The sequence below is a fragment of the Salmo salar genome, chromosome ssa27 (genome assembly GCF_905237065.1).
Source record: "Salmo salar chromosome ssa27, Ssal_v3.1, whole genome shotgun sequence".
Taxonomy (NCBI): Eukaryota; Metazoa; Chordata; class Actinopteri; order Salmoniformes; family Salmonidae; genus Salmo; species Salmo salar.
In genome coordinates, this window is record NC_059468.1 from 582598 (window position 1) to 596266 (window position 13669).

The 13669-nt window shown below is 43.5% G+C and overlaps 1 protein-coding gene across 4 annotated transcripts; it reads left to right on the forward strand.

The window, feature by feature from the left end:
- The first annotated feature begins 2694 nt into the window (after positions 1 to 2694).
- Positions 2695 to 13529, forward strand: LOC106588160 (26S proteasome non-ATPase regulatory subunit 4). Of its 4 annotated transcripts, none has more exons than XM_045709498.1 (11): positions 2695 to 2863; positions 4222 to 4362; positions 4617 to 4731; positions 4903 to 4989; positions 5225 to 5293; positions 10959 to 11120; positions 11270 to 11485; positions 11626 to 11722; positions 11899 to 12033; positions 12357 to 12415; positions 12702 to 13529. In XM_045709498.1, the coding sequence occupies exons 1-11, from the start codon at positions 2739 to 2741 to the stop codon at positions 12873 to 12875; spliced, it is 1380 nt and encodes a 459-aa protein (XP_045565454.1). In that variant the 5' UTR covers positions 2695 to 2738; the 3' UTR covers positions 12876 to 13529. The 4 variants fall into 4 exon arrangements, with proteins under 4 accessions (XP_045565454.1, XP_045565453.1, XP_014032329.2 ...); XM_045709497.1 differs by having other exon boundaries at positions 2696 to 2863; positions 4605 to 4731; XM_014176854.2 differs by lacking the exon at positions 10959 to 11120 and having other exon boundaries at positions 2700 to 2863.
- Positions 13530 to 13669: the final 140 nt, after the last annotated feature.

Genomic DNA, 13669 nt, shown 5'->3' on the forward strand with positions numbered 1-13669 from the left:
TGAGTGAAGGATGCTTTGTTGCGAAATAGGAAGCCGATTCTAGATTTAATTTTGGACTGGAGATGTTTATGGGAGTCTGGAAGGAGAGTTTACAGTCTAGCCAGACACCTAGGTATTTGTAGTTGTTCACACATTCTGTCAGAACCATCCAGAGTAGTGATGCTAGTCGGGCGGGCGGGTGCGGGCAGCGATCGGTTGAAGAGCATGCATTTGGTTTTACTAGCGTTTAAGAGCAGTTGGAGGCCACGGAAGGAGTGTTGTATGGCATTGAAGCTCGTTTGGAAGTTAGTTAACACAGTGTCCAAAGAAGGACCAGATGTATACAGAACAGTGTCGTCTGCGTAGAGGTGGATCAGGGAATCACCCGCAGCAAGAGCGACATCGTTGATATATACAGAGAAGAGTCGGCCCGAGAATTGAACCCTGTGGCACCCCCATAGACTGCCAGAGGTCCGGACAACAGGCCCTCCGATTTGACACACTGAACTCTGTCTGAGAAGTAGTTGGTGAACCAGGCGAGGCAGTAATTTGAGAAACCAAGGCTGTTGAGTCTGCCGATAAGAATACGGTGATTGACAGTCGAAAGCCTTGGCCAGGTCGATGAAGACGGCTGCACAATACTGTCGTTTATTGATGGCGGTTATGATATCGTTTAGTACCTTGAGTGTGACTGAGGTACAGCCGTGACCAGCTCGAAAACAGGATTGCACCGCGGAGAACGTACGGTGGGATTCGATATGGTCAGTGATCTGTTTATTAACTTGGCTTTCGAAGACTTTAGAAAGGCACGGCAGGATGGATATAGGTCTATAACAGTTTGGGTCTAGAGTGTCATCCCATTTGAAGAGGGGGATGACCGCGGCAGCTTTCCAATCTTTAGGGATCTCGGACGATACGAAAGAGAGGTTGAACAGACTGGTAATAGGGGTTGCTACAATGGCGGCGGATAATTTTAGAAAGAGAGGGTCCAGATTGTCTAGCCCAGCTGATTTGTCCAGGTTTTGCAACTCTTTCAGAACATCTGCTATCTGGATTTGGGTGAAAGAGAAGCTGGGGAGGCTTGGGCAAGTAGCTGCGGGGGGTGCAGAGCTGTTGGCCGGAGTTGGGGTAGCCAGGAGTAAAGCATGGCCAGCCGTAGAGAAATGCTCAATTATCGTGGATTTATCGGTGGTGACAGTATTACCTAGCCTCAGTGCAGTGGGCAACTGGGAGGAGGTGCTCTTATTCTCCATGGACTTTAGTGTCCCAAAACTTTTTGGAGTTAGAGCTACAGGATGCAAATTTCTGTTTGAAAAAGCTAGCCTTTGCTTTCCTGACTGACTGCGTGTATTGGTTCCTGACTTCTCTGAAAAGTTGCATATCGCGGGGACTATTCGATGCTAGTGCAGTCCGCCACAGGATGTTTTTGTGCTGGTCGAGGGCAGTCCGTCTGGAGTGAACCAAGGTCTATATCTGTTCTTAGTTCTACATTTTTTGAAAGGGGCATGCTTATTTAAGATGGTGAGGAAATTACTTTTAAAGAACGACCAGGCATCCTCGACTGACAGAATGAAGTCAATATCCTTCCAGGATACCCGGGCCAGGTCTATTAGAAAGGCCTGCTCGCAGAAGTTTTTTAGGGAGCATTTGACAGTGATGAGGGGTGGTCGTTTGACCGCGGATCCATAGCGGATGCAGGCAATGAGGCAGTGATCGCTGAGATCCTGATTGAAACAGCAGAGGTGTATTTGGAGAGCAAGTTGGTCAGGATAATATCTATGAGGATGCCCATGTTTACGGATTTAGTGTTGGACCTGGTGGGTTCCTTGATAATTTGTGTGAGATTGTGGGCGTCTAGCTTAGAATGTAGGACTGCCAGGGTGTTAAGCATATCCCAGTTTAGGTCACCAACAGAACGAACTCTGAAGCTAGATGGGGGGCAATCAATTCACATATGGTGTCCAGGGCACAGCTGAGGGGGGTCTATAACAGGCGGCAACAGTGAGACTTATTTCTGGAGAGCTTCTAACTGTTTGGGCATAGACCTGGAAAGTATGACAGAATTTTGCAGGCCATCTCTGGAGTAGATTGCAACTCCTCCCCCTTTGGCAGTTCTATCACAGTGCCGGTGGGTGAAGATTGGATAAATTAAAATACCGTGAGAATTGTCGCTATTGTCATGAATAGAACAGATTGGGTATCTATCCAATATTACAATTAGAGCTGTCTGCCTATGTATTTTAGAAAACAATAGATGACTGGCTAGCATACAGGTCAGCTCCAACCACTAGCTTTATAGCTATAGTTAGCATTTCCTGAACAAAGCAATCAAACTACCAATTTAAAGAAACGTGTAGCGTTTTACACCCCCCTTTCCTAATTTCCTTACATTTTGTGGCTGCACAACACCGGAACTGCTTTGTTTACAAAGATTATGATTTTGTCTATAGAAATCCCCGAACACACTTGTAGGCGATGTCATCGCGTCAAACTGCGCATGTTTAGGCCGTCAAATCAAAGGCACTCCTTCGATATAAATAATTAAAACGTGTCACTTTCATGGGGTTGGAGTAATAACATGCTAAACTAATTAAGACATTGGCTCGAATCTATGTTGTCTCTTCCAGAAAAATAACAACTAAGGAATAATGTTTCACTTCTGTTTGGTCTGTTTCGCAAGCACGGTAGTCTCGCGATATTGCGCATCTGGTGTAAAAAGGCGTTACGATTGTGCGGGCTCTTCATTTTATGTCTTTGAAATGTGGTGCTATCAGCCAATCACATTTCCTGTTAACCTCTTCTGTCCAATAGCCAAGCAACGTTCTTACATTTTCGTCAGAGACCAGAAAGTTTTCGAAATGGGTCTCGAAAGTACTATGGTCTGGTAAGAACAACACACATCTTGTTTGATTTATATATTTCATAAATTAATACATTATACAAAAGAATGGCTGGAAACGTCGATGCAGTTGTATACCTTTTGGGATAAAATTGTTGATACTAGTTAATCTGAAATAGCGGGATTATACTGGACTGGCTGTCGGGGCTGAGTCATCACTAGTATCGGTGACCGGCAACATCAAGGGCAAAATTCGTGAACAGTTTTCATTATCGCATAACGTTACTTGACAAATGGATAACAAACCAGTGGTGCCCGTTTGCCTGTTATTAACTAGCTTTACCTGCCATTTAGCTAAACGTTAGCTTGGTTTTTATGCTAATCACAACAGAGTTTGCCTAACGTTAGCTGCTGGCTAGACAGACTGATATTAGCTGTAGCTAACAGTTTCCGTTTTGGATTGCAATTTATTATTGTTCTTCATATTTCCGAGTGTACATTTCTTGGTCCCTGTTACATATTTCATATTTCTGGGTGCTGTAGCTTGGCTAGAGTCTCCTGGCCCTGTGACTATTTATCACCCCGGTCTCTAAATTTGATTCATTCTCCTAGACCTCCCATTTATAGTTGTCCTACATTCTTGTCTCTAGAGTCCAGATTGGCATAAGAATGGCCATTGTGAAAACAGGTGCTTAGCAATAGAGCTGGGCGATATGGACAAAAATCCATGTCGCGATATTGCCTGAATTGGTAAATGGAACGATACATTTACAACATTCATTTGCATCAGTTTTTTAAATGATCCTTTAAACTACTATGGTTAGTTTGATGGTTGTAGTATCATCAATTGTCCCATTTTTAAAGCTGCAATATGTAACTTTTTGGGCGACCTTGACCAAGATTCAAGAAATGTGAGTTATAGATCTTTCATTCTCATTGAAAGCAAGTCTAAGAAGTGGTAGATCTGTTGTATGTGCGCTATTTCTATTCTTCCCATTCTTAAATTTAGTTTAGCTTTTTTTGGTTTTGAACACCAGCTTCAAACAGTTGAAAATACAATATTTTTGGTTATTGAAAAGATATTTCACAGTGGTAGAATTATTCTCTACTCATGGTTTCTCACATAAACTGAAATTAGGCAAATTATTTGAATTTTACCGACCAGGAAATGGCCAAGCGATTTCTGCATATTGCACCTTTAACAAATAACCCATATTAGCACACTTATTTAATTTCACATTTCTCTAGTATAGGCAGGCTCCGTTATCAGCAAAATGCCTGTGTTAAGTGGTCGGTGTTGATAATTTTCAGTTTATTTTCCCAGCTCTACATAGCAGCATTAACCATTCTGATAATCCTATGTTCTTCAGTCAGACTCATTTATGTCCCTCTCTCATCGCCAGTGTGGACAATAGTGAGTATATGCGCAATGGCGACTTCCTGCCCACTAGACTACAAGCCCAGCAAGATGCTGTCAATATCGTCTGTCACTCCAAAACTCGGGCAAACCCAGAGAACAATGTCGGCCTCATCTCGATGGCTAAGTAAGCTTGTGTTTTTTTGTGTGTTCAAAACATGAGTTGTCTGACAGAACTGGGAGAACAAAATAACAATTCTGGAACTATTCTATTTCATATGAACATTGAGCCTGAGACAAATTGAACTGTGTGGTCTGTAAAATGAATCCTCTATCATCAAATAGTAGTGTTTAGATGGCAAGCTGATGCCTTGACTGACATTCAGACAAAGTCCCTGTTTTTAATGCTTTTTGTTTTGGACTTTTTATGCTTGACTGCAGTAACTGTGAGGTTTTGACCACACTGACCCCGGATGCGGGCCGCATCCTGTCCAAACTGCACGCTATCCAGCCCAAAGGCAAGATCTGCTTCTGCACTGGCATCCGGGTGGCCCATGTGAGTGTCATTGCCCCTGCAGAACATTTCTTAGAAAATGTCATATGCCAAATTATGTTTTTATTTTCAATATTCTGAGTTACACAAAGTGTGCAATTGAGCAGGCTAATGTTTGTGGGTGTGTGTTATGGGTTTCATGCATAATGGGTTTCCACCCATGTCTCTATGTAGCTGGCCCTAAAGCACAGACAAGGGAAGAACCACAAGATGAGGATCATTGCCTTTATAGGAAGCCCTGTGGAGGACAATGACAAGGATGTGAGTTTGCCACTTACCAGTATCTTCTCTAAAAATATATTTCTCGCAATGGTACCATTTTCTGTCACATGATATTTGTATAAACTACTTGTGAAATTCATGTACAGTATGGCTGGGCCCACACAAGGTAGTGTATTGAGTGTTTTCAACAATAGACATGGAGCTTGTCACCATGGTTACTTGTCTCTCTCTTTTTCTCACCCTCTCACCCCCTGTCAATCTATCTCCCCCACAGCTTGTAAAAATGGCCAAGCGCTTGAAGAAAGAGAAGGTCAATGTGGATATTATAAATTTTGGGGAAGCGGTAAGAATGGTTTCCTTATGCCAATATTTTAATGAGCCTTTTGTGTGTGTGTGTGTGTGTGTTACACGTACATACATACAGTGTATTCAGACCCCTTTACTTTTTCCACATTTTGTTACTTTATGGCCTTATTCTAAAATTGATTAAATACACTTTTTTTCTCATCAATCTACACACAATACTCCATAATGACAAGGCAAAAACATGCTTTTGACATTTTTGCAAATGTATTAAAAATAAGTATTTGGACCCTTTGCTATGAGACTTGAAAATGAGGTCTGGTGCATCCTGTTTTCTTTGATCATCCTTGAGATGTTTCTACAACTTGATTGGACATGATTTGGAAAAGCAAAGGTCCCACAGTTAACAGTGCATGTGAGAGCGAAGGAATTGTCTGTAGAGCTCCGAGACAGGATTATGTCGAGGCACAGATCTGGGGAAGGGTACCAGAAAATGTCTGCAGCATTGAAGGTCCCCAAGAACACAGTGGCCTCCATCATTCTTAAATGGAAGAAGTTTGGAACCACCAAGACTCTTCCTAGAGCTGGCCGCCGTGCCAAACTGAGCAATTGGGGGGAGAAGAGTCTTGGTAAGGGAGGTGACCAGGAACCCGATGGTCACTCTGACAGAGCTCCAGAGTTCATCTGTGGAGATGAGAGAACCTTCCAGAAGGACATTCATCTCTGCAGCACTCCACCATTCAGCCCTTTATGGTAGGGTGGCCAGACGGAAGCCACTCCTCAGTAAATGGCACATGACAGCCGTCTTTATTGCCAAGACTATGAGAAACAAAATGATCTGGTCTGATGAAACCACGATTTAACTCTTTGGCCTGAATGCCAAGCATCATGTCTGGATGAAACCAGGCAAACCTGTCACCATCCCTATGGTGAAGCATGGTGGCAGCATAATTCAGTGGGGATGTTTTTCAGCAGCAGGGACTGGGAGACTAGTCAGAATCGAGGCAAAGAGGAATGGAGGAAAGTACAGAGAGATCCTTGATGAAAATCTGCTCCATAGCGCTCAGGACCTCAGACTGGGGTGAAGGTTCACCTTCCAACAGGACAACGACCCTAAGCACACAGCCAAAACAATGCAGGAGTGGCTTCAGGACAAGTCTCTTGAATGTCCTTGAGTGGCCCAGCCAGAGCCCGGACTTCAACCCTGTCGAAACATCTATGGAGAGACCTCTGCAGCGACGCTCCCCATTCAACCTGGCAGAGCTTGAGAGGATCTGCAGAGAAGAATGGGAGAAACTCCCCAAATACAGGGGTGCCAAGCTTGTAGCGTCATACCCAAGACGACACGAGGCTGTAATCGCTGCCAAAGGTGCTTCAACAAAGTACTGAGTAAAGGGTCTGAATACTTACGTAAATGTGATATTACATTAAAAACATTTTTTTTATAAAAGTGCAAATAAATTCTACAAATCTATTTTTGTTTTGTCGCTATGGGGTATTGTGTTTAGATTGAGTTGGGGAAATAACTATTTAATACATTTTAGAATAAGACTAATGTAACAAAATGTGGAAAAAGTCAAAGGGTTTGAATATTTCTGAATGCACTGCATATATACAGTACCAGTCAAAAGTTTGGACACTTACTCATTCAAGGTTTTTTATTTAGTTTTTACTATTTTCTACATTGTAGAATAATAGTGAAGACAAACAATGAAATAACACATATGGAATCATGTCGTAACCAAAAAAGTGTTAAACAAATATTTTAGATTCTTCAAAGTAGCCACCCTTTGCCTTGATGACAGCTTTGCACATTCCTGACATTCTCTCAACCAGCTTCATGAGGAATGCTTTGCCAACAGTCTTGAAGGAGTTCCCACATATGCTGAGCACTTGTTTGCTGCTTTTCCTTCACTCTGCGGTCCAACTCATCCCAAACCATCTCAATTGGATTGAAGTCAGGTGATTGTGGAGGCCAGGTCATCTGATGCAGCACTCCATCACTCTCCTTCTTGGTCAAATAGCCCTTACACAGCCTGGAGGTGTGTTTTGGGTCATTATCCTGTTGAAAAACAAATGATAGTCCCACTAAGCGCAAACTAGATGGGATGGCGTATCACTGCAGAATGCTGTGTGCCTTGAATTCTAAATAAATCACTGACAGTGTCACCAACATAGCACCATCACACCTCCATGATTCACGGTGGGAACCACACATGCAGCGATCATCTGTTCACCTACTCTGCCTCTCACAAAGGCGGTTGGAACCAAAAATTGAAAATTTGGACTCATCAGACAAAAGGACAGATTTCCACCGGTTTAATGTCCATTGCTTGTGTTTCTTGGCCCAAGCAAGTCTCTTCTTATTGGTGTCCTCTAGTAGTGGTTTCTTTGCAGCAAAATCGACCATGAATACCTAATTTCACGCAGTCTCCTCTGAACAGTTGACGTTGAGATGTCTGTTACCTTGAACTCTGTGAAGCATTTATTTGTGCTGCAATACTTTTGTATGTATGTGGACACCTCTTCAAATGAGTGGATTCAGCTATTTTAGCCACACCTATTGCTGACAGGTGTATAAAATCGAGCACACAGCCATAGACAAACATTGGTTCTAGAATGGCCTTACTGATGAGCTCATTGAGTTTCCACGTGGCACCGTCATATGATGCCACCTTTCCAACAAGTCAGTTTGTCAGATTTCTGCCCTGCTAGAGCTGCCCCAGTCAACTGGAAGTCCTTTTTATTGTAAAATGGAAACGTCTAGGAGTAACAACTGCTCAGATGTGAAGTGCTAGGCCAAACAATAATATGTCCTCGGTTGCAACTACCGAGTTCCAAACTGCCTCTGGAAGCAACGTCAGCACAAGAACTGTTCGCCAGGGTTTCCATGGCCGAGCAGACGCACACAAGCCTAAGATCGCCATACGCAATGCCAAGCGTTGGCTGGAGTGATGTAAAGCTCACTGCCATTGGACTTCGGAGCAGTGGAAACGCAATCTCTGGAGTGATGAATCACACTTCTCCATCTGGCAGTCCGACAGACGAGTCTGGGTTTGATGGATGCCAGGAGAACGCTACCTTCCCCAATGCATAGTGTCAACTGTAAAGTTTGGAGGACGAATAATGGTCGGGGTTGTTATTCATGGTTCGGGCTAGTCCCCATAGTTCTAGTGAAGGGAAATCTTAACGCTACAGCATACAATGATATTCTAGACCAGTGGTTTCCAAACTTTTTATAATCCTGTACCCCTTCAAACATTCAACCACCAGCTGCGTACCCCCTCTAGTACCATGGTCAGCTTACTCTCAAATGTTGTTTTTTGCCATCATTGTAAGCCTGCGCCACACACTATACGATACATTTATTAAACATAAGAATGAGTTTGAGTTTTTGTCACAACCCGGCTCGTGGGAAGTGACAAAGAGCCAGGGCACAAATAATAATAATCAATCATTTTGCTCTTTATTTAGCCATCTTACATATAAAACCTTATTTGTTCATCAAAAATGTGCTTAACTCACCACAGGTTAATGAGAAGGGTGTGCTTGAAAGGATGCACATACCTTTGCAATGTTGGGTTGTATTGAAGAGAGTCTCAGTCTTAAATCATTTTCCATTCACAGTCTGTGCCTATATTTAGTTTCATGCTAGTAAGGGCCGGATATCCACTCTCACATAGGTACGTGGTTGCAAAGGGCATCAGTGTCTTAACAGCGCAATTTGCCAATGCAGGATACTCTGAGTGCAGCCCAATCCAGAAATCTGGCAGTGGCTTCTGATTTAAATTCAATTTTCACAGAATCGCTTATTGCAATTTCGATGAGGCTGTCTTGTTCAGATATCGGTAAGTGGACTGGAGGCAGGGCATGAAAGGGATATCAAATCCAGTTGTTTGTGTCATCCATTTCGGGAAAGTACCTGCGTAATTGCGCTTCCAGCTCACTCGGGTGCTTCGCTATAGCACATTTGACATTGTCAGTAAGCTTGAGTTCATTTGCACACAAATAATACGATGGAAAGACCTGTGTCTTGTCCTTGTTAATGCAGACAGAAAAGAGCTCCAACTTCTTAATCATAGCCTCAATTTTGTCATCTCTCAATTTAAAAGAAATGTGTCAATACTTTGCCCATTGATAACCAGCGCACTTCTGTATATTGTAAAAGTATATTGTAAAAGGAATTCGCTTGGCAGCAAGAGCCTCTCGGTGGATACTGCAGTGTACCCAAGTGGCGTCGGGAGCAACTGCTTGCACGCGTATTACCACTCCAGTGTGTCTCCCTGTCATGGTTTTTGCGTCATCAGTACAGATACCAACACATCTTGACCACCAAAGTCCATTTGATGTCACAAAGGTATCCAGTATTTAAAAATATCCTCATGTACTGCTTTCCAGTGGTTTGCAGAAGAGGATGTCTTCCTTAATTGACCCCCATAAACGTAACGGACATATACCAGGAGCTGTGCCAGGCCCGCCACGTCTGTTGACTCATCCAGCTGTAACGCATAGAATTCACTGGCTTGTATGTGAAGCAGTAATTGTTTCAAAACATCTCCAGCCATGTCACTGATGTCGTGAAACAGTGTTGTTTGATGAAGGCATTGTCTGTATAGTTTTCCCAGCCATATCTGCGGCAGCAGGAAGAATAAAGTCCTCCACAATAGTATGGGGCTTGCCTGTCCTAGCCACTCTGTAGCTCACTGTATAAGACACTTCTAGCCCCTTCTTATTAATTGTATATGTTGCTTTTATACATGTCTTACTACTTGAAAGTCGTCTTTATTCTTGCTCAAACTCCCGTGGCTTATTTTTCAAATTGTCATGTTTCTAAATGTCTGCACAAGAGTAAAGGTTTCCCACGAGAGAGTAACGGTTAATGTGATTGAATGTTAATTATGTGACTAGGCTACCTGTATTTGACATCGTGTTATTTCGCTGAACACTGGATGGTTCATTTATTTGGGCGACAGTGAAACGAGGCTGCTCAGGCGAGAGAGAAACCTCACCCAAATGTGTATAGCCCCGTTGGAAAATCTAAATGTACTGTTTGAAAATGTGAGAAAAAAATCACCTTCTTATTTGGCGTGCCCCCGATGGCATTGCGTGTACCCCTGGGAATACCTGTTCTGGACTATTCTGTGCTTCCAACTTCGTGGGAACAGTTTGGGGTAGGCCCTTTCCTGTTTCAGCATGACAATTCCCCCGTGCACAAAGTGAGGACCATACAGAAATGGTTTGTCGATCTGTGTGGAACAACTTGACTGGCCAGCACAGAGCCCTGACCTCAACCTCATCAAACACCTTTGGGGTGAATTGGAACGCCGACTGTGAGCCAGGCCTAATCGCCCAACACCAGTGCCCGACCTCACTTCTATAGTGTTGTTGCTGAATGTAGTCACTGCAGCATGTTCCAACATCTAGTGGAAAGCCTTCCAGAAGAGTGGAGGATGTTATAGCAGCAAATGGGGAACCAATTCCATATTAATGTCCATGATTTTGGAGTGAGATGTTAGACGAGCAGGGTTCCACATACTTTGGGTTATGTGTGTGTATTTATTACAGGAGTATACAAAACATTAAGAACATGCTCTTTCCATGACAGACTGACAATGCTATGATCTCTTATTGATGTCACTTGTTAAATCCACTTCAATCAGTGTAGATGAAGGGCAAGACAAAATATTTATGTTCCTTTTGAACAGGGTATGGTAGTAGGTGCCAGGTGCACCGGTTTGTGCCAAGAACTGCAACGCTGCTGGGTTTTTCACGCTCAACAGTTTCCTGTGTGTTTCAAGAATGGTCCACCACTCAGAGGACATCCAGCCAACTTGACACAACTGTGGGATTCATTGGCGTCAACGTGGGTCAGCATCCCTGAGGAACGCTTTCGACATCTTGTATTGTCCATGCCCCAACGAACTGAGGCTGATCTGAGGGCAAGTATTAACTCCTGAATGGCTCATTCTCTCCCTCCCCTTCTCCCATATTCTCTGTTGTCTTTCTCTTCCTCCAGGAGTTCAACACAGAGAAGCTGACCGCCTTCATCAACACTCTGAACGGGAAGGAGGGGATGGGCTCCCGCCTGGTGACTGTACCCCCAGGGCCCAGCCTGGCTGACGCCCTGCTCTCTTCCCCTATCCTGGCTGGAGAGGGAGGCTCCATGATGGGCCTAGGCGCCAGCCACTTTGACTTTGGCGTGGACCCCAGCGCTGACCCCGAGCTTGCTCTGGTAAGAAGGCAATAGTTATTTTTTTTAACGTTTTGGTCATTTAGCAGATGTTCTTATCCAGAGTGACTTAGTCAAGTGAACCAGAGTTATCAGCTGTATTATTGTTTCCCTGGCCTCTAACTGTGTGCCCATCTACTCAGGCTCTGCGTGTGTCCATGGAGGAGCAGAGACAGAGGCAGGAGGAGGAGGCTCGCCGGGTGGCTGTTGCTTCTGCAGCCGATGTCACCACAGTGTACGGTAAGGAGAGGGAGGGTAGGGATAGATGTCTCTCTAATGAGTAGGTTTTGTATCTCTTGTCTGATGTTTTTTTATGCCTAACAATTCTCATTTCTAAAGTATGTAGGGTTTAAAAGAAGAGAATACTGATGTTTGTACTGTATGATGGTTTAATTGACCAATTCGCTCGCTCTCAGAATCTGAGGAGGCCCTGCTAAAGATGTCGGTGACTCAGCCTGAGACTGGTGGAGCTGCAGTACTGCCTGACTGCAGCAATATGACCGAGGAGGAGCAGATTGCATACGCCATGCAGATTTCCCTGGCTGGAGAAGGTGGGTTATAATCACCATCCACACTCATGCTTTCTGAATAGCACCCACTGACACACACACTTGTTAGCTGTGTGGGTGATTTTAAAAAGTGATTGTAGGTATTTATAAAAAAACAAACAAAAAAACAACAACATTTGGATTCAAAGCTTGGGACCTACCAATGACCCAGACTGTCGTAGTTACACTGACGCACTGCAAACCAAAACAAAGGGACCGATGCGGCCACTTACCATTGCCAGATACATATCGATTTTCCATATGATATACATTCTATTTGATTTTGACTCTCCCTCCATTCCCTACCAACCCGTCCCTGTGATCAGAGTATGGAGATGTGATGGCTATGGACACAGGTGCCCCCATGGACACTGAGAATGCCAAGGTAGGCAACTCGCATGATCAATGAAATCAGGAACCTTACAATTTGTTGTTCAATACATTCATGTGTGGTATCGGTCTGCAAAAAATTCCCAGCTGCATTTTATGAAACGTGCTCTCTCTCTTGATTGTGTATGTTCTCTATCTCCCTTCCAATCAGAATCACCTTTATTTGCCAAGTACATTTACAGGTACCAGGAATTTGACCTGATGAAATGATTCTGACAACAATAAGCAGAATATACAATCAGTGCCCTTCATTAATAATGTGCCTTGTGGCTCTTCCTCAGGAGGACGATGACTATGATGTAATGCAGGACCCAGAGTACCTCCAGAGCGTTCTGGAGAACTTGCCAGGCGTCGACCCTAACAATGAGGCCATCCGAAACGCCATGGGCTCCCTGGCCTCTCAGACAGGCCCACCCAAGCCTGACAGCAAAAAGGACGAGGAGAAGAAGAAATGAGGAATGGGGACAGACAGATTGACGACACCCATGTGGTTGCGTACGAAATGGCACCCTTTTCCCTAAATAGTGCACTACTTTTGACAGCGCACTGGTCTAAAGTAGTGCACTATAAGGAATAGGGTGCCATTTCAGATGAAACCATGGACAACCAGACAAAGACAGGGTAGTTGACACTGACAGACTAATGCAGGGTTACATACAGGAACACAGTTGGACGGACACTAATGCATGATATGACTTACTGATGACGGACTGTCGACAATATCCACAAGCACACACACATAGACCAGACAACAGTAAGACCAAACTGGGATGCCACCAGTCTTTACTGCCATTCAATTGGATATGATCTTCTTATCTGCATATAATCTCAGTGTAATAGACATCATTTCTGGTTTCTCACTGATTTACCCTGTCTTAACTGACTTACTCGCTAAGTGGCATTTAATGACAGGTCCCCAAGCTTGTAAACTAAACAGTATCCTTTTTTCATTTCTTTTTTTTCTTTCTGTTGCAATAAAAAAGATGGATGAAGGTTGTTGGTATGAATGTTTTCTTTTATGACCCTCTCAACTCCATATAGCTAGAACAGGAACGTTTTATAAGAGAACATGTTTCCCATGCCAATAAAGCCCTTACATTGAAATTGAATTGAGAGATGTGTGATCTGTGGCAATTAACATATCTGGTTTTATTATATACAAACTGTAGACACCAGTTTAGTGTCCCATTTAGAAATGAAAACAATCACATTTGTTCGTATGTGGCACCATTCCCTTGACAACTTATTT

Excerpts from the sequence above, each read along its gene's own strand:
- LOC106588160 (XM_045709497.1), top strand. The coding sequence starts at position 2,739 with ATGTGGTGCTATCAGCCAATCACATTTCCTGTTAACCTCTTCTGTCCA. Across the intron at positions 5,294-10,958 it reads TTATAAATTTTGGGGAAGCG|GGTATGGTAGTAGGTGCCAG; the intron begins GTAAGAATGGTT and ends CCTTTTGAACAG. Across the intron at positions 11,121-11,269 it reads ATTCATTGGCGTCAACGTGG|GAGTTCAACACAGAGAAGCT; the intron begins GTCAGCATCCCT and ends CTCTTCCTCCAG.